This window comes from Mesocricetus auratus, unplaced genomic scaffold (genome assembly GCF_017639785.1).
Source record: "Mesocricetus auratus isolate SY011 unplaced genomic scaffold, BCM_Maur_2.0 Super-Scaffold_100025, whole genome shotgun sequence".
Lineage (NCBI taxonomy): Eukaryota > Metazoa > Chordata > Mammalia > Rodentia > Cricetidae > Mesocricetus > Mesocricetus auratus.
The window spans coordinates 24,767,841-24,793,909 of NW_024429206.1; the positions used below are offsets into that span (position 1 = coordinate 24,767,841).

Sequence of the window (26,069 nt, forward strand, 5' to 3'; positions counted from 1 at the left end):
GGGGACCCTGCCTGTGGTTTTGGCTGGGCACTGGGCAAGGGACTCTGCCTACCTGTTTTACCTATGACTTTGCTCAGAGCTGGGCCAGTTCTAAGAGGGCAGGTTGGGTGGTGATACCAATTAGATGTGGCTGCTGCCTGGCGTTAGCCATTCCCAATCTGGTAGGGTAGTGCATGGTCAGTGTCCTTGGCCCCCGGGTAGCTCTCTTTGGGTGGGGCTCTGGCCATCTGACCCAGGGTTGTTTTGGGAGGCGCCAGGGACTGGAGGGGGTGGGAACACCATGAATGAGCGAATCAAATAGTTTCCTAAGTAACAGTTAATTCCAAGCCAAGGTCACGAGTTCAGTCCCCAGGGACCAGCCAAAACTCTCATTGGGGATGCTGGCCCTGGAGCTGTAGTCATGGCAACAAATAGAGACTCCTATACTGAGCCATGACCTCTAGCCTTGACAAGTCACCTTGACACTATGGCCCAGCTCTGAAGGGAGCCCAAGAGTCACATGGTGGGGGACACAAGGTGGGTGCCAGCCAGTCATGTAACTTTGCAGTGGGTTCAAGGGGACCTCTCAGCCAGATGTCTGTGTGTCTGGCCTGGGAGACTCCATGACAACACACAGCTGGGTCTGCCTGGTCCCTGGACCTTGTCAACCCCAGCAGGGTTGGGAATGTCTGGCTGCCATGGGCAGATTGTGCTAAAATCCTGGCGCCACCACCTCCTGGGGTCTGCGTACCCTCCCCTCTCATCCCTCTAGTGACAGAAATCAGGCCTGGATGGTCAGAGCAATCTGCGCAGAGCTTGGGGTGGGCCTCAGGGAGGGGTGGCCCCAGGGGGTCGAGTCTACAGGAAATAAGCCTTCTAGCATTGTCCTGAGCTGCCAAACATACATGCTCCCCCCCCCCCCCCCACCCAAGCCTTGATGCTCTCCCAGGCTCTGGCCTCCAGCTTTGAGCGCCATGCTGGGAGGGTCTCTCCTCTCTCCTGCACGCCTCTTTTCCTGTTCCTTCTGTTCCCCAGCCCCGGAGCTGCCCCAAAGAAACAGCAGGAGCTACATGGTGGGAACAGTGAGGGGACCCAGGGCACAGCCCTCTGGCTTCTCTCCCAGCTCCTCATTTGATATGCGATCTCAGGCAAGTAACCTCACCTCCCCAGTGCTGGGGCTACAGACCTGTGCCCCCCCCCCGCTTTATCCCAGGGCTGGGAACAGAACCCAGCATGCACTCTGCCAACTGAGTCACATCCCCAGCCCAGCCTCACGTCTCCCCCCCACAATGTCAGTGTGGTGCTCACTGCCTCGTATGGTCACGAGCATTCAAATGAAAGAGGACAGGTCCTAGTCACAGCCGGCACAGAGAGAAATTGTTGAAAGAAAATGCTGGGTCCCCTGTTTTCTCTTAGTACATGGCTAGGGCCAGGTATACAATAGGCACTCAATAAATGGCGAGTGAGGGGAGGCAGGGGGATCGTGTCTGATTCGTTTCCCCCCATAAGACCCCTGGGGGTGGGCTTGCTGAGCGCCCGGCCTGAACCCTACTTCCTCTCTCCTGGAGTTCTGTTTTCCCACACCCCACCTGTGAGGTGCTTCCCGAGGAGGCTGTTACTTCCCTTCTCTCTCTGCTTCCCACAACCCTGCTTCATAGCCCAATAACATTGGTCCACCTTCACACCCAACCCAGGACACCCCAGATAGCTGCAATGTTGTTTTGAGACAGGATCTCACTGTGTAGCCTAAGCTGGTTTTGAACCTGAGATTCTCCACCCCCAGCCATCAGGGTGCTGGGAGGGCAGGAGTGTGCCATCAGGCCTGGCTTGAGTTTTCAATTCCTGTTTTTCACTGAGGAAATGGAGAAGGCTGAGTAGCTGCCATGCCTGATGACTTGAGTTCAATCCCCGGAACCATACGGTAGATGGGAAGACCTGACTCCCCAAAGTTGTTCTCTGACCCCCAAAACCCATGGTGTGAGCATACATGCCACATAATTATAAAATATAATAATATATGATTATAATATAGCTAGAATAACGGACTCTGTAGATATAGCACACACCTGTAATCTCTGTACCCAGAGGTGGAGGCGGAGGCAGGAGGACTGTGAGTTTGAGGTCCCGTTGCACTTCATAGAAAGATCGAGACTTTCCTGGGCTACACAGCGAGGTTCAGGCTAACTTGTGCAACACAGCAAGCGCCTTGTCTCAAAACCATGCACTGCTGCCGGCCCCCCCCCCCACCAAGAACATCCTCGCCTCCCTCAAGTCCTCTCCTTCTCCAAGGCTGTGCTGGAAGCCTCTGCCCCGCCTTCTCCTAGCCCACCACAGTTCCTCCTGCCTCCCATGCCCAGCCGGCCACAAGCAGCTGGCTTGGAGCACACTTGTGTCTTGTTTTATGTAAGTCTGGCTCATTTCTCCTGCTAGCCCTGGGGTGGATCTCATCTCTCAGATGTGTGAATCATGACCCTCGACTCCCAGGGATCCGAACAGTCCTCTGGCCTGGGCTAGAACCCCTGAAAACTTGCCTTAGTCCTCTGCCTGTAAACTCTCTGCGATGGGAGACCCATCAGCCCTCATTTCTTCTCCGTGGTCTGCACAGGCTTCCTCCTGGGCAGCAGACACTTCTCAGGCCCTCAGATTGTTTTCAGTTTTGCCTTCCTCTCTTCCCCTCCCCTCCCCTTCTTTTTTACTAATGCTCCTCTTCTCTCCCCTCTCCTAACTCCCCTCCCTTCCCCTCCCCTACTCTTCCCTACTCTTCTCTTCTCTGCCAACACAGGGTTTCTTTGTAGTCCAGGCTAGCCTTGAACTCTCTATGTATCTTAGGCTGGATTTGGGATTACAGTCCTGTCTCAGCATCCCGAGTCCTGGAAATGACAGGCTGTGTCCCCATGCCAGTTAACTTTTCTCTCAAGAGTCCTCTCAGATAGACCTACTCTCTTGAGAGACCTCCCTGAGCCCTCTCGTTTCTGTTACCTGCTTATTTACCAGTCACCTCTGACAGGGAGAATTTTAAGCCTTAGAAACTGGACTGGGTAGGTCAGGGGTGGTGATAAACACTGATAATCCCAGTACTTGGAAGGCAGAGACAGGAGGATTACTGCAAATTGGAGAGGCCAATATGTCCTACCTACCAACTTCCAGGCCACCCAGAGCTATGACATATCTGAGACTCTAAAACAAAAGTGTGTTTTAATCTTAGAAAATTGGATCCAGGCTCAGTAGCTGGCAGATGTAATCCCAAGTGGAATCGGGAAGATCAGGAGTTCAAGGTCACCCTCATCCACATAGTGAGTTTGAGGCCAGCTTGGGCCGTATGAGACCTTGTGTCAATGAAACAAAACAAACACACAAACAGAAAAAGAAAAAGAAAAAAAATCCACCGTAGGGGTTGGGCATGTAGCTCAGAGGTAGAGCACTTGCCTAGCAATCACAAGGTTTCTGGTTCAGTCCCTAGTACCAAAAACAAAAACAAAAAACCTCCCAAACAACAACACACAACCATAATAAATAGATAATAAAAACTTAGAAAACTAAAGCTAGGAGCTAATTACAAGGACTATGAGACCCTTAGAAAATTGTCAGAGAATATGTCACTTTACAATTTTGCTGTCCCATGACCATCCCAGTGGATATATTTTTCTTGGCATCTGTGCAGTGGCTACTGTTCCCCTAGTCCCCAAACTCCAGTGATGCTTAGGGGCTGGGCACTAAAATCAGGGATGTTTCTTCCATTTTGCAGCCAGGGAAACTGAGTCAGCCAGATACCAGCTTTGGCCTGGTATCTGCATTTGACCTTGGATTTGCTGCTGGGAGGCTCAAAGACCATATGGAGCAGGGCCAGCGGGTCCTGGCAGGGGGCTTGCCAAGCCAAAGTCCAGTGGGGCAGCCTGGATTGAGCAGATAAGACCTCACTGAGCTGTTTGTTGTGTGCAAGGAGCAGTTTGCCAGGCACTTTTCAAAAGCTGTCGCTTCGTGCGTGCCTCTGCGGGTGGGTGAGCGATCCCTTGCTCCCACAAGACATACGGAACTGGATCAAGACACTAAATCTTTGGCAGCTTATCAGAGGCACCCACGGAGCTGTCCAGCCCCAAATCCCTCAAGTGAGAGCCTCCGCAGATCAAATAGAGGAAGAATTCCTGGGTCACAGCATAGACACAGGTGACCATCATGCCATCAGGGCTGAGATCTCCTGAGACAAACTTTCAGTGTGTAAATGAGGGGAGGGGATGCTGAAAGCATTTCTGGCATCAGGAAGGACATTAAACTTTGTTTTATATCTAATCCTCCAACATGTACCATTTTGAAGAAAGGGCTCCAGGTAGCCCAGGCTAGCCTAGAACTCACCATTTAGATAATGACTTTGAACTCCTGATCCTCCTGCCTCCACCTTTCCAAAGTGCAATGCTGCCACAGGCAAGGGGGCTCCCATGCCTGATTTTTTTCTCTCTTGGTGACCTTTTACTTTTATTTTAATTTTGCTTTGGGGGGAGGATAGAGTCTCTCTGTATAGCACAGGCTGGCTTGGGACTCAGTCTGTAGCACAGGATTCACAGCAAGAGCCTGGCTAATGCATCCCCTTTAGCATAGGGGCTGGAGCAAGTCATTATTCAAAGGGAATGCTATCATGAGCCCCCCATCAGTGACGAGGAACTGGTACCCAAGACCAGAGAGATGGGAGACTAGGTAGGTGTAACCAGTGTCCAGCCTCACCCAGATCTCTGACGTCTTTGGACTTCAGTGGACTCGGAACAGATCTTGAAAGACCTCATCGATTCACATGCCTCTTACTGGAACCTAGTGACTCTGGCCACCTGGGACAGAGTTGAGATTTATCTTCATGGGGGAACCATGCCAGCTGAGCACTGAGTGATGTCACCCAGGCTACAAGGGGAGGGTTTGTTCTGCCCTTAAAGGAAGACTCCGCCCCAGGCCTGTATCTCCCCAATATTCGCTGGCATTTCCCCCACCCCACCTCTTTTTTTTCTCTTTTGACTCAAGGCAGAAAGTTGGCTAATATTAACTTCCCAGGGTGGCCTTAGCCTGCCTAAGGCTCTATTTCTGTACCTTTCAAGACAGGGTCTTGTGTAGCTCAGGCTAGCCTTGAACTCCCTATATAGCTAAGGCTGGCCTTGAACTCCTGATCCTCCTGCCTCCACAGGCGTGAGAATCCACACCTGGCTTATGCGGTGCTGGGAAGGGAGCCCAGGACGTCTAGTATGCTAGGCAAGCATTGCGCTGCTGAGCTCCTCCACCTCCAGCCTTCTCTCAGACGCCTTTGAGGTGAGATCTCACCGTGTAGTTCAGGCTGCCCTTCAACTCGACAGCCTCCTGCCTCGGGTGTGTGGTTTCATGCCTGGCCTCAGTTGTCCCGTTTGCAAAGATAATAGTTTCCTTACGATGACCCAATATAACCATCAAGGCAGGAGGGTGGACAGATGTTAGGTGACCATGTCTGGGGGCAGAAGGGTCAGCTGCAGGGTCCTCCTGTTGGTACCCACAACCCTCGGTCTAGGAGCGCTTGTCCTACAGTGGGCTCCTACCCTGAGCAGGTCAGTCTCATGGAATAGCTGCTGTTCCCACCCAGCCTCTGACCACAGCCCCGCCCCGCCCCGCCCTGCCCCGCCCCGCCCTGCAGCCCCTTGTCCCCAGTTTAAGTTCAGGTTCCCTCGACAGGGAGGTCTCTTACGGAAACCAGACTCAAGCCAGACAACTGGGGCAGATGGCTCACGGGCTCATACCTCTTTCACCCTAGCCGGATGCACCTTCGCTCTGTGAGCAGCCTCCTTCCTCCCCCCAAACCCAGTGTGCCTGGTCCGGATACATATCAGATGACCAAAAGGATAACTCAAGGGCTCCGTGAGCCTCTGACACCAGCTGTGCCCTGTCTGCCAGGAGATGGGCACTTTTCCCAGCTCATCCGCCTGGCCTGCTCGCCACCCCAGCAAGCCCTTCTATGGGCACAGCCTCGCACACACTTACAGTGACAACCTACACCTGGGCACCAGACTTCTTCAGGATTTTGTTGTATTATTTTATTTTAGACAGCCTCACGTAGCCCACATGGCCTCGAACTCACCGTGCAGCCAATGACGCAGGTACGCATCACCACGCCCATCTAGTTTACCGGGGGGCTTTGAGCATTCTTAGTTAGCATGCGCTCTACCAACTGAGGCATCCTTAACCCTCGTTTAGTTTAGTTTTTTTTCCTTTTCTTGAGATGGGGTCTGGTTGGCTTTGAACTTACATGCTGGTGTGGCTCACCATACCCAGCTTTGTGTTGGACTTTGGTAGGCCCCACCAGACAACATCAAGGTTGCCTCCCTCCACCACCACCTGCCTAGGAACGGACTTGTCAACAGACCTTCATACCTTTCTCAGACACTTCTCCTTCAGGGACATGATCGGCCAGACCCTCACATTGACGCCTGTGCAACATAATATGAAACACACACACACACACACACACACACACACACACACACACACACACACACACACACACACGGTCCCAGCATCCCCAAGCAAAGACAAACCAGGATTGTCTCTTTCTCCAGGCTGGTATGTGCGTGCACAGGTGTGCAAACTGCCATCACCGGGAAAGCCCCCAGGTGGCTGAGAGGACACCCTCCTCCCCAGCTTGGACAGAGTGTAGGGACCATCCTGATTTGTGGAATGCATGTTTGACAGGACCCCCTAGTCAGAGCTGGCTCCCTAGAGGAGTCAGTTCCCAGGACCCTGCCCGGAGGAGTGGGGATCTGGAGGTGAAGAGCTCATCCATCTCCGGGATCCTCCATCAGTCTTGTCACCTGGCCGGCTGGGTCCCGGCGAGGGGGCAGCGTGGGACCGGCGAGGGGCAGCGTGGGACCGGCGAGGGGGCAGCGTGGGACCAGCGAGGGGGCAGCGTGGGACCGGCGAGGGGCAGCGTGGGACCAGCGAGGGGGCAGCGTGGGACCGGCGAGGGGCCCCTTACCTCCAGGCTGCGCGGGATGGAGGAGGTTGAGCAAGAAGATCAGCAGGACGCCAGGCTGCAGGACTGCCGCTGTCAAACCCGCCATCTCGGGGAGGACTGCCCCAGCCTGCTCTCTGAGCCTCGTTTTATCCCCAAAGCGTAATTGCTGCCTGGTAGGCTGCTGTGAGGGAAGGAGGGAGGGAGAGAGGGCGGGTGGAAGGAGGGCGGGAGGAGGGGGAACTGGGGGAGGGGGTCGCGGGGGAGGGGGCAATTACGAAAGGCTAGGCTTGCAAGCCTCCTAGCCTGGATCTGCCTGGACCATGGGTCTATTTTCCTACACACACACACACACACACACACACACACACACACACACACACACGGCTTTCCCCCCATCTCTTTCCCTCTTTCCCTCTGTAGCTGTTTGCTTGCTCCTGGCCCTGTTCCCGCCACAAAGTGCGAGGGGGCCTTTGCCAGGACAGCCCTCTGGAGAGGAAGCAGGAGGGAGGGCCCAGGCAGCCCGGCCAAAAAATCCCAGCCCTAGCCAAGGCTGGAGTAGCCAGGCCCCCGCCCCACTGCCTGGGCCCCAGGCCCAGTGTGGGGACACAGGCCAGCTGTCCCGCGCCTCAGCTCCCACCCTGGTCCTGCAGACACCCCGATAACCACCCCCCCACCCCCTACCCCCGCCAGGCTTAGATAAAGACAGACTTTACCCAAAACCGGATTGGGAAGATTGATGGGGTCCCTTAGCCCTTAGGGTCTGCCGATAGAGTCTGCAGGCAGAATTGCCTGGGAGAGAAAATCAGATGGGTGTGCACCGTGGGGCATTTTTGGGACAGAATAGAGACCCTGACATACGATCTAGTTCATCGTGGTTGAGACAAGGGCTTAGCCATTTGTTTGAAGCCAGAGAAAGAGTGTTGGATAAGTCTAGGGTCTATGGTTGCAGAAACCAAGGGGTTGAGGTCAGGTGAACAGCTTGGGAGTAAAAGCCATGTATTTAGTGTCTCCCTAGGGCTCCAAGATGATCCTTGCTTAAGGTATTGGTTGATTCTGTACAGGCCACGGGCATAGCTTTGCGCCTCCCTGAGCAAACCAGTGTTCCACAGATGTCAGACTAGGTCTTAAGTGCCATGGAGGTGGGAGCTCTGTGAAGAGACTGTTACCTCAGTATTCTCATCATTGCTTGTTCACCACCTGTCAAATGCTGAGCACCCCTAGCTCTAGCTTGGATCTGGAAACCCGATTCCCTTGGCGCCTCTGAGAAGGCTTGAGGATGCTATTTTTCTGATGACCAGAAGGGGGCAGCCTTTGCCGAGCCAGCAGAAATAGCCAGCCAGGAAAGCTTGTGGTTAGTATAATGCCCTGACAGCCTGGCCCCTGAGCATATGGGGACCCTGGGAGGTTTTAGGGAGGTGAAAGGGTGGGTCAGGGGAAGGCCACATCACTCCCAGACCCCTGCATGTATGAAGGAAATGTGGGTGTTAGAGGGTAGGAGACGAAGATGGCTCCTTGCTCTAGGTCATAGTTGAGCAGAGGAAAAAGTGGACCGAGTGTCCTGGGGTATTTCTCCTGCGGGAAGTGGCTCAGAGGGGTAAGTTAAAGATATCGTCTAGCACAGGGTAAGGACTCTGCAGATCTGACAGCGATGCCCAGGAGGGGAGAGATCAAAGGCAGGCGGCTTGGGTAGGACTGGGCTGACTTCTGGGTTTCTCTTTCTTTCTTTCTTTCTTTCTTTCTTTCTTTCTTTCTTTCTTTCTTTCTTTCTTTCTTTCTTTCTTTCTTTCTTTCTTTCTTTCTTTCTTTCTTTCCTTCCTTCCTTCTTTCTCTCTCTCTCTCTCTTTCGGTTTTTTGAGGCAGGATTTCTCTGTATTGTTTTGGAGACTGTCCTAGAACTCGCTCTGTAGAACAGGCTGTCCTTGAACTCACAGAGATCTGCCTGCACCTGCCTTCCAAAATGCTGAGATTTAAGGCGTGCGCCACCAATGCCCGGCTTGTCCCTTTTCTTTGTCTCCCTCCCTCCTTCCTTTCATTCCTTCCCCCACAATTTCTTCTACTCTCCTCCCTCCTTCCCTGTCTCCCTTCTTCCCTCTCTCCCTCCTTTCCTTCTTTCTTCTTCTCCCTCCTCCCTTCCTTCAACGTGGCCATAGTCTCCCTACATAACACAGGCTGGCCTTGAACTCAAGATCCTCCTGCCTCAGCCTCTTGAGCATTGGGATGACCAGTGTCTACCGCTGTGCACAGTGAGTTCCAGCACTTCAGCCTGGTACATTAGCTGATGTCAATTACCCTCAACTAGGAGATGATTGCAAAGACAGAGAAAGTGTGGGTGTGTGTCTCTGCCCTGTGCCTAGACGTGTTCTGTATCAGTCGACAGTGCCGTGGCTGGAGCTAGTCCTGGAAGCTCTGCCCCTGTCTGTGGTGTGGCTGTCTGGCGTGACTGCATCTCTACTGGATCAGTCTGAGATCCGGGGCAGTCTTTCCCTTTCCCTTGTTCTACCGGTCATGATATCACCAGACTCTTGGAAGGGGGGGCATGATCGGAGAAGCATCTCAAAGCTGGGCATGGCACTGGAGGACAGAGTGTCTAATATCAGCCTGAGCTAGACAGCAAGCTCCAGGTTAACCTGGGCTACATGGCGATACCTGATCTTAAAGAGCAAAGCAGACGGGGGTAGTGGTACATTCCTGGACGCTCTGCATTTGGGAGGTAGAGGCAGGAGGATCAGGGGTCTAAAGCCATCCTTGTTGTGGCCAGCCTGGGGTACCTGAAACTCTTAAACCAACCCAAAGCATGGGAGAGAAACAGAGAGGGAGAGAGAGAGACAGAGACAGAGACAGAGAGACAGAGAGAGACAGAGAGAGACAGAGAGAGAGAGAGAGAGAGAGAGAGAGAGAGAGAGGAACCATCTAGAAACCATAGCACATGTGTATATAGCTCTTTTGTAGTGTAGTGTAGTCCCGGGTGTACAGAAGACTCAAGAACCTTGAAGAGAATAGGGCCTATGCCATGGGTAGGGCCTGAGGCTCCAAGTCCTAGATGGGGGATTGCAGGGGTGCTGGTGGGGAGCGGGGCCCCACTCCTCTTGGAGTAGTGACGCGGGCAGGAACTGGCTCGCAGACTTGCAAACCACAGTCTGCCTGGAGTTTTATTAATTCCAGGACTGGGGAAGGGGTTGGAGCCAGCAGGAGAGGCTTGCCGAGGGGATCCAGGAGAGGTATAGAGGGAGGGGTTGCTAGGATAGGCTTCAGGCTGCTGGGCCAGGGCCCTGTGCTCCAGTGCTCGCTTCACAGTGCTGCAAAAGGCTCCGTGTACCCACAAAGGGAGTGGGGCAGATCCATCCGTGCACAGCACAGCACATGCAGAGGTACCCATGCACGTCAATACGGCAGTGACCAGGTAAAGGCTAGGAATGCCAGTCACGGGATGACATCCATTCGTCAGCTAGTTGCTTGAACATTCCAGAAACCCAGCAGTCCTCAACTGCTCAGTGCCACCTCCCTGGATAGTGGACAGATGAAATGAGCTCATTTACAAAATGACTCTGACTCTCAGAGTGTAGCTGGGCGCCCTTGACCAAGATCATTGACAAATTCCAATGCCTGTAGGGTGTCCAGCTTGCTGTGGGCTGAGGGGTGTCTAGGAGAGTTTGGGCAAAGTCTGTAATGGGCTCCTGCTTCTCCGGTGCTCTGTTCTGGAAGGACAGAAAATACAGTTTCCATGTAACTCTAAGAAACAACAGCGATTTGCGCAGAGACCCTCAGTAGCCATTCAGATAACGTTCAGTCCTTCCTTCCTTCCTTCCTTCCTTCCTTCCTTCCTTCCTTCCTTCCTTCCTTCCTTTTGCAGTACTGGGGATAATATCTGGGGCAAATACCCTACCTCTGAGTCATGTTCTAAGTCCCTCACTGGGGGATTCTAGGCAGGTGCTCTGCCACTGAGCCATGCCCCTAGCTCCTGATTTACTGGCAGATTCTAGGCTGGTCCTTCACTACTGACTTACATCCTTAGCCCTCTTCATCTTTTATTTCAAGCCAGGGTCTTGCTAAGTGGCATAGGACAGCTCTGAACTTCTTTCTATGTAGCACAGGGTGGCCTCGAAACCTGTGATTCTCCTACCTCAGCCTCTTAAATGACTAAGATGACAGGGATGTACCACCATTGCCAATTCAGTATCCAGGTTTCTGAATGTGGCCTCCCAGGACCTGTATGACTGGCTCAACCCTCTCCCTTAGCCTTCCTTTCTGCTACTGAGGTTGGGGTCCTCCTCCTCCTCTTCCTTCTTCTAAGATTTATCTACTTAATGTATGAGTGCTCTATCTGCATGTATGCTTTTATGCCAGAAGAGGGCATCAGACCCGCTGTAGATGGCTGTGAGCCACCATGCAGTTGCCGGGAATTGAACTCAGGACCCCTGGAAGAGCAGCCAGTGCTCTTAACCTCTGAGCCGTCTTCTTCCACCCTGTCCCCTGAACCTTTTTGAAGATCCTTGGACTCCACTGGGGTATTTCTTTTTCTCCATCAACAGTGACTCTCTGTCATGGCTGATGGAAGGTCTCACCAGCTTCAGAATGTTGAACAAAGCTCACCAAAGAGGCTTCCAGGAAATGCAGGTAGAGACTGCTGGTGTAGACAGACCTCCCCAATCCCCAGGGAAAGCTTGAGTTTCCTTCCTTGTCCGCAGAGGGCATCGCCAAGATCCTGCTGTTCTGTGGGGCCCTGATCTGGTGAGAGGGACAGACACACTTGGGGGCTAGCCTGGGCAGACTGAACTCAGCACCCTAGTTCTGTTTTGTCTTTGGGAAGCTGAAGACCTACTTTAGTGTGAGCAAGAGGCCTGCCTCTAGTCAACCCCAGAGGAAGCAGAGTTAACAGGTTACACTAGCAGGAGAACATGGATTTTCACATGTACAGAGCAGAGGGTTGGGAAGGAAATAAATATTAGCTGGCTGGAAACCCAAAGACCGGAAATGCTTTCCCCCAGCTGCACACACATACCTTACTTTCCTCTGATTTTATTTTGATTACTAGTGAATATTTATTTAAATTTTTTGTGGTACCATGGACGGGATCCAGAGTTCATGCGAACACTAGCTCTAAGCTCCCTGACACTCATTTAAACTATGTAACCTGTGCTGATCTTGAATCTGAGATCTCTCCCAGCCTCTTGAGTGCAGGACTACATGTACCTCCAAGGCTAGTTTCTGCCTCTGATTTTGCTCCATAAGATAAAAGAAACCCAGGGTCAGTAATATGGCTAAGTGGTTAAAGGGGCTTGCTGTTAAACCCAAGGATCTGAGTTCGATCCCTGGAACACACAGGTAGGAAGTGAGATTCATTCCCAGAAGTTGTCCTCTGACCTCCACACTGCAGGATGTGGAAAGCACACACACACACACAGACATGCACACACTCAAATAAATAAATAAATGTAATAAAAAGAAGCCTAAAGCAAACACTAATTTTAACAATTTACTATATTAAACCAACACACTTGAAACATTATCATTTGCAGGTAGGTAATATAAAATCATAAGATGTTTTGCATTCTTTTTTTGTACTAACTTTTTTTTTGGTTTTTCGAGACAGGGTTTCTCTGTATTGTTTTGGAGGCTTCCCTGGAACTCGCTCTGTAGACCAGGCTGGCCTCGAACTCACAGACATCCGCCTGCCTCTGCCTCCCAAGTGCTGGGATTAAAGGTGTGCACCACCAACGCCCGGCTTTGTACTAACTCTTAAAGCTGCTGTTTTTACACTTATAGTAGATCTTCTTTGGGCCTAGTTACCCTGGCCCTGGTAGAAGAAAGTGAAGGTTTGGACTAAGAGGATATGGCTGACAATGGGGGTAGCTTAACTATGATGGATGAGGAGTTAGCATGCAAAGATAAGAACACAGATCCTATGTGAGGGCTTAAGGCAAGACAGGGCTTGGGAGCTAGCTGAGGCACATGCCCATAACCCCAGCATGGAGGACTGTGAGCGCCACGCTAGACAGAGCTACATAGTGAGACCCTGGCTTAAAATAAAATTATAATAATAGCAGCCTGGGAATGTAGCTCCCTGGCAGAACACTTGCCTAGAATCCCCCAGTGAGGGGCTGGGGTGTGGCTCAGTGGTAGAGCCCCTGCCTAGAATCTCCCAGTGAGGGGCTGGGGTGTGTCTCAGTGGTAGAGCACCTGCCTAGAATCCCCCAGTGAGGGGCTGGGGTGTGGCTCAGCAATAGAGTGCTTGCCTAGAATCCTACGTTGAGGGACAGTGTGTGTAGCTTAGTGGTAAAGCACTTGCCTAGAATATGGCAGGTCCTGGGTCCTATCCCTTGTGTCACAGAAAACAAAGGAAAAAAATCAACAATCAGAAAGAGAGTCATATCTTGGGTACAATCTAGGACACCTTTTGGCACACCGAAGTAGATGATGGCGGCCGGCTGGAGGTCAGGTATAGAAAGAAATCCCTCCCCACGGACACTTTTGCCTTCCCTTCACTGCTGCCCTGGGATGCCCTGGCTCGTGAGCAGCCTGTCTCTGACCCAGCAACCTAGCACTTTCTCCCAGACCCGGCTGTTTGTGTGTCTGAATCATTTGTCAGTCTGGGTCTTTGACCGGTGTGAGCCGTGAGCCTGGGGGGGCGGGGATGTCCTGGACTCTCTGTTTTCATATCGCCTGGTGAGCTGTCTGCTGCTGTCTGAGGGAGCAGGACATGATGAGCCGGGACTCTGTGTCCCCCCTCCCCGGGGACCCAGGATGGAGGAGTCCAGAACACGTCTCTCATGTGCTTGACACTCAACAGTTTACAGAGAACACATCTCTAGTTTTGATCAGGGATATTATTATCCCAGTTTATAAACAGAGGGGTTAGGAGGCCTGTCCACACACCCCACAGAAGAAGCTCAGCTCCCATCTGCTTAGATCTGTTTAACTTTAGCTCTGAGCCCCTGTCACGTGGTGGGAGGGTGACAATGATTTCCATCCCAGGTCCTGAGTCTCAGGCACCCTCTTCCCAAATCTAGGCATGCCCCAGGGACGTCTCCTGCCCCATCAGTGTCTCCCTCACCCATACTTATTTATTTAGAGACAGGGTCTCATGTAGCCCAGGCTGGTATTGAACTTGCTATGTGGTGGCGGGTGACTTTGAACTTCTATGTCTCTCTCCCTCCTCCATCTCCTGAGCCACCGCATCCTGTTCGGAGGATGGAACCCAGGGCATTGCGCATGCTAGGCAAGCTCTCTTCCGAACGAGCCACACCCCAGCCTTCTGACCTCTCCCACACTTCTTTTTTTAAAGATTTATTTATTTATTTTTATGTGTACAGCATTCTGTCTGCATGTATGCCTGCAGGTCAGAAGAGGGCACCAGATCTCATTACAGATGGCTGTGAGCCACCATGTGGTTGCTGAGAATTGAACTCAGGACCTCTGGAAGAGCAGCCAGTGCTCTTAACCTCTGAGCTGTCTCTCCAGCCCCCCTCTCCCACACTTTTGGCTTGCACGCTTCTCTATATACTAAATCTGTACAGGAGTCTTGCTGAAGCTGGGCAGCTCTCATTTGAACAAACCCTGGGGAGACTTTAAGAGATTGGAGTGCTTTTAGCCCCAGGACATGTGCTAATGGGTGTTGATGTTCCTTTGGGATATGGTGTGTGTGTGTGTGTGTGTGTGTGTGTGTGTGCAGACACACACACACTCACACATATATGGCAATACACATGGAAGCCAGACATCAGCATAAAATGTTTTCTTAATCACTGAGCCTGGTGCTCATGAATTCAAGTCTAGATATGGTTGCCCAGCAAGACCTAGGGATCCTCTTGTCTCTGCCTCCCCAGCGCCGAGAGGAAGTGCGCAAGTCACCTTGTCTGGCTTTTTTATGTGGGTGCTTATGATCTGGACTCGTGTCTTCGGGCTTGTGTGGCAAGCACTTCACACGCTACCCCCTCCCCCCTTCTTTTGAGACAGCCCTCACAGTGTAGTTCAGACTGGCCTCCAAACTGTGATCCTCCTGCCTCAGCCTCTGACACGCTGGAATCCCAGGTGTGTACCACCATGCCCAGCTCCGTGCCATTTTGTTTTATTTATTTTAAAACAGAGTCTTGTTATGTAGCCCAGGCTGCCCTCAGACTTCTGAAGTCTTTGCCTTAGCCTGTGAGTGCCGGGTGTTGGGAACTGAACCGGGGTCCTCTGCAAGAGCAGCAAGAGCCCTTAGCCACTGAGTCAGCTCTTGAGTCCCTGACACTTGTTCTCAGTTCATAAGGAAGACACTTGCGATGCTGCTGGGGAATGGAGAGGTAGGGAGGGATTCAGGGTGGACATGCGCTCACTGGTGTAACGGGTAACCACCCTGCTGTGCAGGTGAGGAGCAGACAGGTCAGTCAAAGGCACTGTAGCAGCAGGAGTAATGGTGCATGCCTTTTATCCCGGTTCCTGGGTGACTGAAGCAGGGTGATCCTGAGTTTGAGTCCAGTCTGAGCCATATAGTGAGGCCCCATTGCAATGTCCTGCCCGTTCTAACGACTGTAAAGGCACTGTGCAAAGTCTCTGGGGGGCACTTACTCTGCTCAGAACCTGGACACCGTAAGCCTGCCTTCCCCAGGTCCTTAGGAGGAGCCGCGGCTGAGCTGTGGACACCCTGGCGTCCCAGAACAGGTTCCGGGAACTGGAGGGCTGAAGTTCACGTGAAGATCACTTGCCAACCCTCGCCCTCTCCCTCGCCCAGGGTGCTTATCTCTTGCTGTCTCCGCAGTCTGCTGCGTGCCCAGGAGCCTTTCCAAGGGCCTGGGATGGGAACACCGCCCAGCGGGGTGTGGGGCTCACTTCCTTCTGCGTTTTTCTGGTCTCCATCCCCACATCACGTTTAGCTGCTCCCTGCCCGGGGTCGCACCCTCCACCCATGCCCGGAACCCTCAGCTGGTCTGATCCCCGTGGCGCCAGGCCGGTCCCAGGGGCTTGTAAGGGCAGCTGCCAGGACGCAGGGAGGAGACTGGGGAGGCTATCCAGGAGTGCCCGTTGAGCTCCAGCTTAGCGGAGCTCCTGGTTCCGCATTCCTGTTCAGTATCTTTGGTTAGGATTTATCCTCGAAGGGGAGACAAGCAGAGAGAACTCCAAGAACCAAGAGTTAGAATCATTACAGGTAGAGACACAATCACGAAACTCTCCGGGGGAAGGGACCTCAGACCTGAATCTTGCCATTCCCTGTTCCTAACAGTATTTGGGATTTGCTTTATTCAAAAGCCTGCATGGTGAAGGCAGTCTTGACCTAGCAGGGGACCTTTGCCCTCAGGCCACCCATGCTGCTGCTTGGAGCTGATCCTGCCTCTCTTCCTGGAGGACTCAGAGGACCAGATTGCGCCCATAGTCCACAGATTTAGTGGGGAATGGAGGTCATCTCTCTCTCTCTCTCTCTCTCTCTCTCTCTCTCTCTCTCTCTCTCTCTCTCTCTCTCTCTCTCTCTCTCTCTCTCACTCCTATATATGTGTAAGGAACCAGGGATTTGCATATTAGGCCAGTGCTCTGTGAGCTGAGGCTGAGCCACACCCCAGCCCCTCACTGGGGGATTCTAGGCAGACGCTCTACCACAGAGCCACACCCTAGCCCCACATGCACAAGCACACATGTGCATATACACCTGTGCATGTACCCACATGTGCACACACAAATAGAAAACACCTCATTTCAGTGCAGTGGACACACATGAGCAGGTGAACTCAAGTGCCAGGTGCAAGACTTGGCCCTGACTAGAACCTTGTGCAGAACTACTGTACACAGGTTATAGAACCATACATATGCAGGTTATAGAGCCATGCTCACCACACCGCTCTGTGCAGGTTATAGAGCCGTGTGAGCACACACCCCTGTGTGAAGGTTATAGAGCCGTGAGCACCACACCACTGTGTGAAGGTTCTCCTGGACCTCTTGGGATTCCACCCAATGGCCCTATTATAAGTAGAAAACACCATAAATGGGATTGACATGTGAAGCAAGCTTGTCTCTAATTTAAATTTAAAAAAAAGAAAACACCATAAATGGAGAACGCATTTGATACAACTGACCTATAGAATTGTCCAGCCTAGTGACATAGCACCCAATGTCTTGGCCCCTGTCCTGTTCATGGAGATGACTGCCACCACCTTCAGTGTGTGAGAACCTTGTACCTAATACAAGTGTCCCGGAAAAGGTCAAAGTTTCTACCAAAGAGTTGTGGTTTTCACACTTTTGTTAAGGAAAAAAAAATAGTCCCAACATCTTGTTGTAGTGACTGCTGCTGTTTGGTTTTTAGAGCTAGGGACCTGGAATGCTTTTTAAATTACTATTATCATGTTTTCTTGTGTGTATATGTATCTCTTTGTGGTATACGTATATATATATGTGTGTGTTCGTAGTACACATGTGAGTGCATACCTGTATGTGAGCATATCTGTTCTCATGCACATGGGGGTCAGAGATGAATGTCTGGCGTCTTCCTCCATTGCTTTCTACCCTATTGTTTAAGACAAGCTCTCTCACCGAGCTTGGAGCTCACCAGCTGCAGAGACTGGCTGGCCAGCATGCCTCTCAGCGCTGGACTCCAAACCACACCGCTTTTACCTGGTTGCTGGGGATCTCAACTCAGGGCTTTGTGCTTGCACAGCAGGCACTTTTTAAAATGGAGTCATTTCCCAAGTCTTCTGATCCAGGGTTCCCTATGCATCCAAGCTCGGCCTCAGACTCACGGTCCTCCCACCTTGCCATTCCAAGTGCTGGTTTTATGGGTATACATCACCACACCCAGCTTTAATTTAATTGTGTGTGTGTGTGTGTGTGTGCATTCGTGGGTGGCCAAGGAGTTGGATCCCCTGGAACTGGACAGTTGTGAGTTGCTGAATGTGGTTGTTGGGACTCAAACTCAGGTCCTTTTGAAAGGGCAGTATGTATTCTTAATGGCTGCGCCATCTATCTGGCCCCATAATTTAGTGTGTGTGTATGTGTGTGTGTGTTCACACACTTGTCAAGTGTGGGTATGTGTTCCTGGGTCCAGAATACCAGGCATATCATATCCCTGGAGCTGCAGTTACAGGTGGTTGTGAGTTGCCCAACATGGATGCCAGGAACAAAACTCAGGCCCCCCCTGGAAGAGCAGTAAGTGCTGTTAAAACACCGAGTCATGATGACCTCAGTCCTGCCCCCAACTTTAATTATTATTTCATTGCAGGGCTACAGTAGAAATCCCACTCCTCATGCAAGCTACCCAAGTGCTCTGCCATTGAGCCCCAGCCCTGAAGATGGAAAATCACAAGCCACATCATCATGATGTTGGGACTGTTTATTCCTATCTGATTCGGTTCCATAGGATCTACAGTTTCTGTGTATGAGCTGCCACATGAGTGCCACACTGTACTGATGGGCTATAACCTGGCTGGAGGTGTGGCTCAGCAGTAGAGTCCCTGCCTAGAATCCCCCATGAGAGGCTGGGGTGTGGCTCAGTGGTAGAACACCTGCCTAGAATCCCCCATGAGGGGCTGGGGTGTGACTTAGTGGTAGAGCCCCTGCCTAGAATCCCCCATGAGGGGCTGGGGGCGTGACTTGGTAGTACAGCATTAGCCTAGGATCTACCAGGCCCTGGGTTCTTGAAAGACTCTATTAATAAGCTTTTGGCTGGGGCTGGAGAGATAGATGGCTTAGTGGTTAAGAGTACTGGCTTTTCTTTGAGAGGACCCAGGTTGAATTCAATTCCCAGCACCCACATGACAGCTCACAACCATCTGTAATTTCAGTTTCAGGGGATCTGACAACCTCACACAGGCGAGATGTGTACATGGGTGGATGGATGTATCTATGCTTGCATGGGTGTGTGGATGAGTGGGTATGTGGATGCAAGGTGAGTGGGTGAACAGATGTATCTATGTATGTATTTCCTCATGTATGTGTATTTATTTTACACACACACACACACATATATATATATACATGCATACATACATATACAAATACATGGGGTGGATGGTGGATTGGTGAAAAGATGAATGAATAAATGGATGAATGACTGGTGGATGGATAGATAGACAGACAGATAGGTGGACATATGGATGAGTGAGTGTATATATGGATGGATGAGTGGGTGAATGGATGGATGGGTGGATGGGTGGATGGATGGATGGGTGTATGGGTAGATGGATGGATAAGTGCATGGATGGATGGATGGATGAGTGGGTGGATGGGTGGGTGGATGGATGGGTGGATAGATGGATGGATGGATGGACAGATAGATGAGTGGGTGGATGGATGGATGGATGGGTGGATAGATGGATGGATGGATGGGTAGATGGATGGATAAGTGCATGGATGGATGGATGGATGAGTGCATGGATGGGTAGATGGATGGATGGATGGATGGATAGATGGATGGATGGGTGGATGGATGGATGGATGGATAGATGGATGGATGGGTGGATGGATGGATGGATGGATGAGTGCATGGATGGACCAATAAGTGGGGACAGGCACTTGGATGGACGGCCCACTTTCCATCCCTTTCTCTGCATCCCTGTCTATCTCTGTGTTTCTTCCTCTTTCTCCCCTGCCCACCCCTCCATGTTTCCTTATCTCTTCCTCCAGGGATTTATTTCTGCTGTCTCTTACCTTTCTCTCAATGTTGTCTGTATTGAGTAGTCTTTGCTTTTTTATTTCTATTTTGGAGATGGTGTTTTCCTGTAGTTTAGGAAATCCTATACCACTTGAAAGCCTCGAACTCTCAGTAACCTGCCTCGGCCTCAACTGCTGGGGTGATGGATGCGAGCTACCATGCTTGGCTCTGAAGTTCGCTTTTTGAGACAGGGCCTTGCTATGAAGCCCTGGATGGCCTTGAAGTCATGATCCTCCTGCCTCAGCTTCCAAAGTGTTGGGATTACAGACATGTATCTCCATACTCAGTTCATATGTTTGATTTGTGTGTATGTGTGTGTGGGTTGTGTGCACATGTGTGCAGATGCATGTGTGTGCATGTGTGAAGAGTTTGTGTGCACGTGTGTGGGTACATGTGTATGTGGGGGTTTGTGTGCACACGTGTGTAGGTACATATGTGTGTATGTGTGCACACACTTTCACATGTGTGCAGGTGTGCATGGAGACCAGTGGACATTCCGGCTGTCCTTCCTCAGGCGTCCTCACCTTGTGTTTAGAGACAGGCTCTCTCATTTTCCTGGAACTTAACAAATAGGTGAGGCCAGCTGGCCAGTGAGTGACAGGGATCTGTTTATTTCACATCTCCAGTGCTAGGATTGCACGTTCTGCTACTATGTCCGTCTTAAGTTTTTTTAAATTAGAAATCGGGGAGATTGAACTCAGGTCCTCAACCTGGGAGGTCACAGCTTGAGCTAGATAGAGAAGAACAACAAAAAAAAAGGCTAAAGATATAGCCCATTTAGTAGAGTGCTTACCCAGCATGTGCAAAGTCCTGGTTCCATCCCTAGAACTATATAAACTAGGCATGGTTGTGCGTATTAATAATGCCAGTACACGGAGGTGGAGGCAGGAGGATTAGTTCAAAGTCCTAGGCTACGTAGTGAGTTTGAGGCCAGCCAGGGTTCCATGAGACCCTGTCACAAAACAAAACAAAACAAAACAACCCTTGCCTACCCAAAGATTACATTGACATTCTCTGTTTTATTCCGGGAGCCAGCTAGCTTAACCTTTCACATTTAGGACAATGGTGTGCGCCAAGAGAACATTAAAAATGTCAGCAGACTGAGCTTAGGATGCCTGCCTGAGCCTCCCTGAGCTTGGTGTCATTACTCTTTGGAAAGTACTGTTCCCTCCTGGGTCACTAGCTGCAAAGCCTGTCTCCACAGTCACAGTCTTTTCCTCCAGGGCCTGGAATTAATGAAAGCCCGTGGTTTGCAGCCTGACAGCCACTTCTAATGTCTGCCAGGGTTCAGGAAGCAAGGTGGGATGTGCTATTCTTTCCCTACGCTGACTTCTTTTTCTACGGGGCGGCAGACAAATTCTCCTGCTTATGCTGCTCTCAGGGTCCCCAGACTGTAATTGGAAATGTCCCAAGTGCCTCCCTCACGATCCTTCTAGATCCCCTTAAACCCTGCCATAGCCCATCTTGTCTTTCCAATTGCTTCTCCCAAGTCATTTTGAAAAAATTCTCTTCCTCTGCTTTTTTTTATTGTTGCCAGTATTGGGGATTGAACCTAGAGCCTTGTGCATGCTAGACAATGCTGTCTCCAAGCTGTGTCTTCAGGTCCTCACTAGGGGATTCTAAGCAAGGGCTCCACACCAAGCTAGATCTCTGGCTCTTGACTGTCTGTCTGTCTGTCTGTCTGTCTGTCTATCTTCTTCTTCTCTTCCTTCTTTGTGTGTGTGAGAGAAAGAGAGAAGGGCGTATGGAAGGTAAGCCCTCTTTCCTTTTTGTGACAGGGTCTTATAAATTGCCAGACTCGTCTTGCACTCACTCTATAGTTTATCCAGAATTTATGATCCTCCTGCCTTAGCTCCCGAGTATTTGCAACTACAAGAGCAGACCCCCAAGCTCAATTTGTTTAAGGGTCAGAGGTGCCGGGCAGACAGTAGCTCTTTAGTTGGTACTTCAGTCCAGCTCAGCAGGGGATGATCAGACAATGTCTACATGGGAGCAAGAGGTGGGAGTTGTGTCTTGAATGACCTTGATCTTGTCCAATCCCCTCACAGGGATTCATCATGACCTGGGTGGAAATGACTTAATAATACCCAGGAATGAAATTTGTGCAATTTGTATAGGAACAGAGAGACAATAGTTCAACTATGCTGCATTTTTGCGTGTGCAATATATGTATGTGTGTTAGAGAGAATGTAATAAGTATATGTGTGAGTGTGGTATATAGGTGTGTGAACATGTACGTGCATGCATGCATTTGTGTATGTGTGTGCTCTCGGACATGAGCACGTGCTCTCAGGCATGCAGAGGCCAGAGGGGGTTATCTGGTGTCCTCCTCTAGTACTCTGTGCCTCAGGTTTTTGAGGCAGGGCCTCTCCTTGAACCTGAACTCGGAGTCCCCCCACCCCTTCCGTAAGACAGCATCTTGCTACACAGCCTGAAGTTATCCGGTACTTACTGTGGAGCCAACACTGGCCTCATTACCCTCCTGCCTCGGCCTCTGAACGTTGGGATTATAGGCACCATCATACCTGGCTATTCTGCAGACAAGAATTGGGCATCTGCTCGTATTTGGATTCTGCACTGGACTTTGGGAATATGGCGGTGAATAAAGCCTAATTGGATATAATCCTGAGTTCTGTATTATCTGGCTGGACATGATGGCATGTGACTATAATCTCAACACTGACTCTGAAGCAGGAGACTTGCAGGTTTGAGACCAGTCTATGAAAAGCTAAAAAAAAAAACCGTGAAGCATGTTCCAGGCATGCTCTGTTGTGCTCTCTTGCTTCTGTGGCAGGCTGTGTCACTCTTCTGGAGGTCCCCTTCATATTGTTGTCTCTGTCTTTCCCCCACCCAACTCTTGTTTTTTTTGTTTTTGTTTTTGTATGGGTTTCATGGAGCCTAGGTTAGCTTCAAAGTTGTGTAGCCAAGGCTGACCTTGAACTCTGATCCTTCTGCCTAGACCTCCTGTGCTAGAATTAGGGCTGTGTAACTACCACACCCAGCTTAGGTGGTGTGGGGAACTGAACACAGGATGTCATGCCTGCTAGATAAGCCCTCTACCCAGTGAGCCGCAGCCACCACTGCCTCTCCCTGTCTGGTCCCTATCTACCTATATTCAGTCCCCACGGCTTCCCATCCGGCTGCTTGATCTTGCAAAGGTGACTCTCCCCGAGTCTGTCTCCTCATCTGGTGGAGAGGATTCTGCAGGGGAGCTGAAGAACTAATGAATGTTGTGTATGCCTGCCCCAGGGTAGCGGCTCAGCAGCTGTCAGCCTCAGCATTCCCTGCAGCGTCCCCTGGCTGGCTCTGGGCTTCTCCAAGAAACCCGAACAGTGGGAAGGGGCCGAACGAAGAACTCTTTTTACTCGGCTCCAAGCCAAGAACATGTTAGAGAATCAATGGGGGCCCGTTAGAGGAGGATGGACCGAGATTTTCCCCTGATTCTTCGTGCTCGTTCTCTCTTGGGGAAGCCCTGATTGGTTTCAGAACGTGGCGAGTGCAGGATCTGTCCATGTTCTTTGCCAGGTAAGCTGGGAAGGATGCTTGTGACTTGCACTGGACAAGGGAGGGCTTCAGAGTAAGTTCAGCTTCACATTGCAAGGCCAGTGACCAGAGCCCAAGCTGGGCTCCTGCTGCCTTCCTTCTAGGCCTTCATGATGTCCACTGCCTGGGCTGGGCCACTGCCAAGCCTCACTCACAGGTGGGCATGGAGCCCAGGCTGGGCCAGGCTCAGCAGGGGCCCTCAGCCAAGAACAGCAGAGCTGTACTCAGGAAAGCCAGGGGGATTAGGCCAGTGGGGACTCAGGTAACCGTTCCTGCTCCGGCTGGGGTGCCACAGACTTTATAGGTGGGGAATGTAGGGACATGACATGGCCTGGACCAGTGTTGGGGAAGAATTGAGGCTCTGGGACTCTCGACCGCTTCCTAAGCTAGGTCCGGGTCTCATAACAGAGCACATCCAATTCAGGCCGCCTTGGGGTGGACATTCAATGTCACTGGCCTAGAGTATGTCCCAGTCCTGGCAGACTCTGCTGTGGACTCGGGTTGTCTTGAGGCTGGGCCTTCCCTGGAGGGATGAGCGGGAAGGTGCGGATGGTGTGGTATGGACAGTCCCTTTTACTGGGTCCGTGGTAGTCAGCTGGGTACACATGGGGTCGGTGGGCCTAAGTGGCTGAGGGTGGGTATTCAGATAACAAGGCCATTCGGGCTATCTGCCTCTAACCGGCAAGGGGCGGAGGGTCTCCAGATTGATTCTAGTAGCATTCTTTGAGCTCTAGGGCACTCTGTCCCTGTCACCTGTCTAGGAATTTCTCCTATTTTTTTCCTTCATTTCTCCTTAATAATAATGAACCCAACCTTCAGGATCCGGCTCTTTGAGGAAGTCTCTTTCTCCTTCTGGGCTGTGCTGAAGGTCCCCTCTATACTTCTCCAGGACCCTAATATTAATTTGCGGTGCGTGGGCACGCGAGCGCGTGCGTGCGTGCGTGCGTGTGTGTGTGTGTGTGTGTGTGTGTGTGTGTGTGTGTGTGTGTGTGTGTAAGGGTCATGTCTCACCTACGGATGTCGGAGGATAGCTTGTAAAGAGTTGATTTTACTCCTCCATCATGTGGGTTCCGGGAAAGCAAACTCGTGTCTTAGGTGTGGTGGCAGGCACCTTTACCCTCTGACCTCTGTCAGCCCGGCCATCCCCACCTCTTCTGTGATGTGGCCTATGGATTTTTTCTGCATTTCAAGGCCCTTGCTTATTGTGCAGCCAACCCCGTACCCCCTGCTCTCCCAGGGCCTTTAGGAATAGCCACACTGACCACAGACCCCCGAGTCAGGCTGCCCCCGCCTTGCTGTTTCTCCACAGCCTCCATCTCCTCACTTTGACCATCTTGCTGGTCCTTGGGCCCAGTTGGCCTCTGGCTGAGGCCCCGCAGACCCAGTGACTGCCTGACCTGGTTTGGTTATCAGTCTAGGTCTCTGGGCTATCTCTAGGCTCCTCCCTTGGGCCCTGGCGGGTGAGGGTGTCTATAGGGACATTGACTCAGATGTTATTTTGGGCTCCCCTTGGGCCCAAAACCCTCCAGGGCCTCAGGTCTGTTTAGACGGCTAGGCCGGATGTGTCTGGTTCCAGGCTTCACCGCAGGCCAAGTGAGAAAGGCTGAGCAGGAGGGCAGGCAGGAGGCCCGGCAGGTCAGGAGAGCCAAGGAATGGCCCGGCCTCTCTTCTGGACTGTGGTTGACCCTGCCTAGAGGCCCTGCCTGCTCTTCTCTGGCTTCCTCGCTGTCTCGTGTCTGGAGTCTGGGTGCTGTCACGTGTCTGGGGGCAGATTCAGAGTCAGAAAGCCAGGCATGGAGGCTGGGTCCCATGTAAGGGGGCTTGAGATTAGTGAGGCCCAGAGCAGTCTGAATCTTCAGTCTCCCCAAACACCCTTTTTTCCAAGCTGGACTTCCGAAGCCATTTGGATAAAACCCGAGTGTGTGGGCTGGCTCAGCGGATAGGGCACTTGTCTAATACGCTTGAAGACCTGAGTTCCGTCTCCAGCACTTCATAAACCAAGAGTGGTAGTGTATGTATGCCTGCAGTCCCAGTGCTTGGCAGGTGGACACAAGGGGACCAGGAGGTCAGGGTCACCCGCAGACACATGCTGAGCTTGAGGCCAGCCTGGGTTACACGAGCCTCTGCCTCAAAGATCCCCAGGCCAAAGCACCTGAGCTGTAACTGCTTCCGTGCGGGCTTTGTCTCCAGCCCTGAGTTTTGGTTAGCGTCTTCCACATCGATAGCTTCAGCCTCCAGCTGCAGAGAGCAGTTTGGGTACCACCCGAGGCCAGGCGAACGCCAGATCTGTCAATCACACGTAGCAAGTGGGAAATAGAAGGGACTTCCAGGAGGTGAGGCTCCACCATTTCCCTTCCTGTCCCTGCTTTCCCAAAGGCAGGTGTCCTTTGCCCAGACAGATTTAAAGACCCCTGGGTATCCTTAGGCTCTGTCCAACAGGTCCTAAGTGAACATGGGTAAAAACCAGATCTGGTGACTCAGGTCCATCACTCCGGCTACTTAGGAGCCTGTGTCAGGAGGATCACCAGTTCAAGGGTCTGGGCTGTAGAAGCTATACTAGGGCTGGCTTTGTGGCTGGGGAGATGGTTCAGCCACGCAGGTCTGACGATCTGAATTCAGGTCCCCAGCCCCCACAAAATAGCCAGGCATAGTTGGGTGCATCTGTAACCCTAGAGTAGTGTGTGTGGACACAGACGGATCCTCAGAACCCTCTGGCCAGCTAGTCTAGTCAACAGGGGAGTGCTGGGTTCAGTGAGGGGCCCAGTCCCAAAACGTATGGTGGAGGGGACGAGCGAGATGGCCCGGTGGGTAAAGACACGAAGACTGACGGCCTGAGTTAGCCCCTAGGACCCACGTGGAGGAAGGGGACAATTGATTGCAGCAACTGTCTTCTTCTTAGCATCCCGCGGGCCCGCGGCGTGCGCGGCCCCCTGCACATACGCACAGGCAGATACACGAATACATGTAATGTAGAAAAGT

General features: G+C 51.8%; 1 protein-coding gene across 4 annotated transcripts in view; it reads right to left on the reverse strand.

Annotated features, from left to right (window-relative positions):
- The window catches only part of Eln (elastin), a 44,649-nt gene extending 37,504 nt beyond the window's left edge, over positions 1 to 7,145 (reverse strand). For 2 of the 4 annotated variants that reach the window (XM_040731641.1, XM_040731640.1), the window contains exon 1: positions 6,956 to 7,144. In XM_040731641.1, the coding sequence (XP_040587575.1) occupies positions 6,956 to 7,040 (85 nt within the window). In that variant the 5' untranslated portion in view covers positions 7,041 to 7,144. Of the gene's footprint in view, positions 1 to 6,354; positions 6,454 to 6,955 lie in introns of those variants that run through there. The other 2 variants (XM_040731643.1, XM_040731642.1) reach the window with 2 other exon arrangements.
- Positions 7,146 to 26,069: the final 18,924 nt, after the last annotated feature.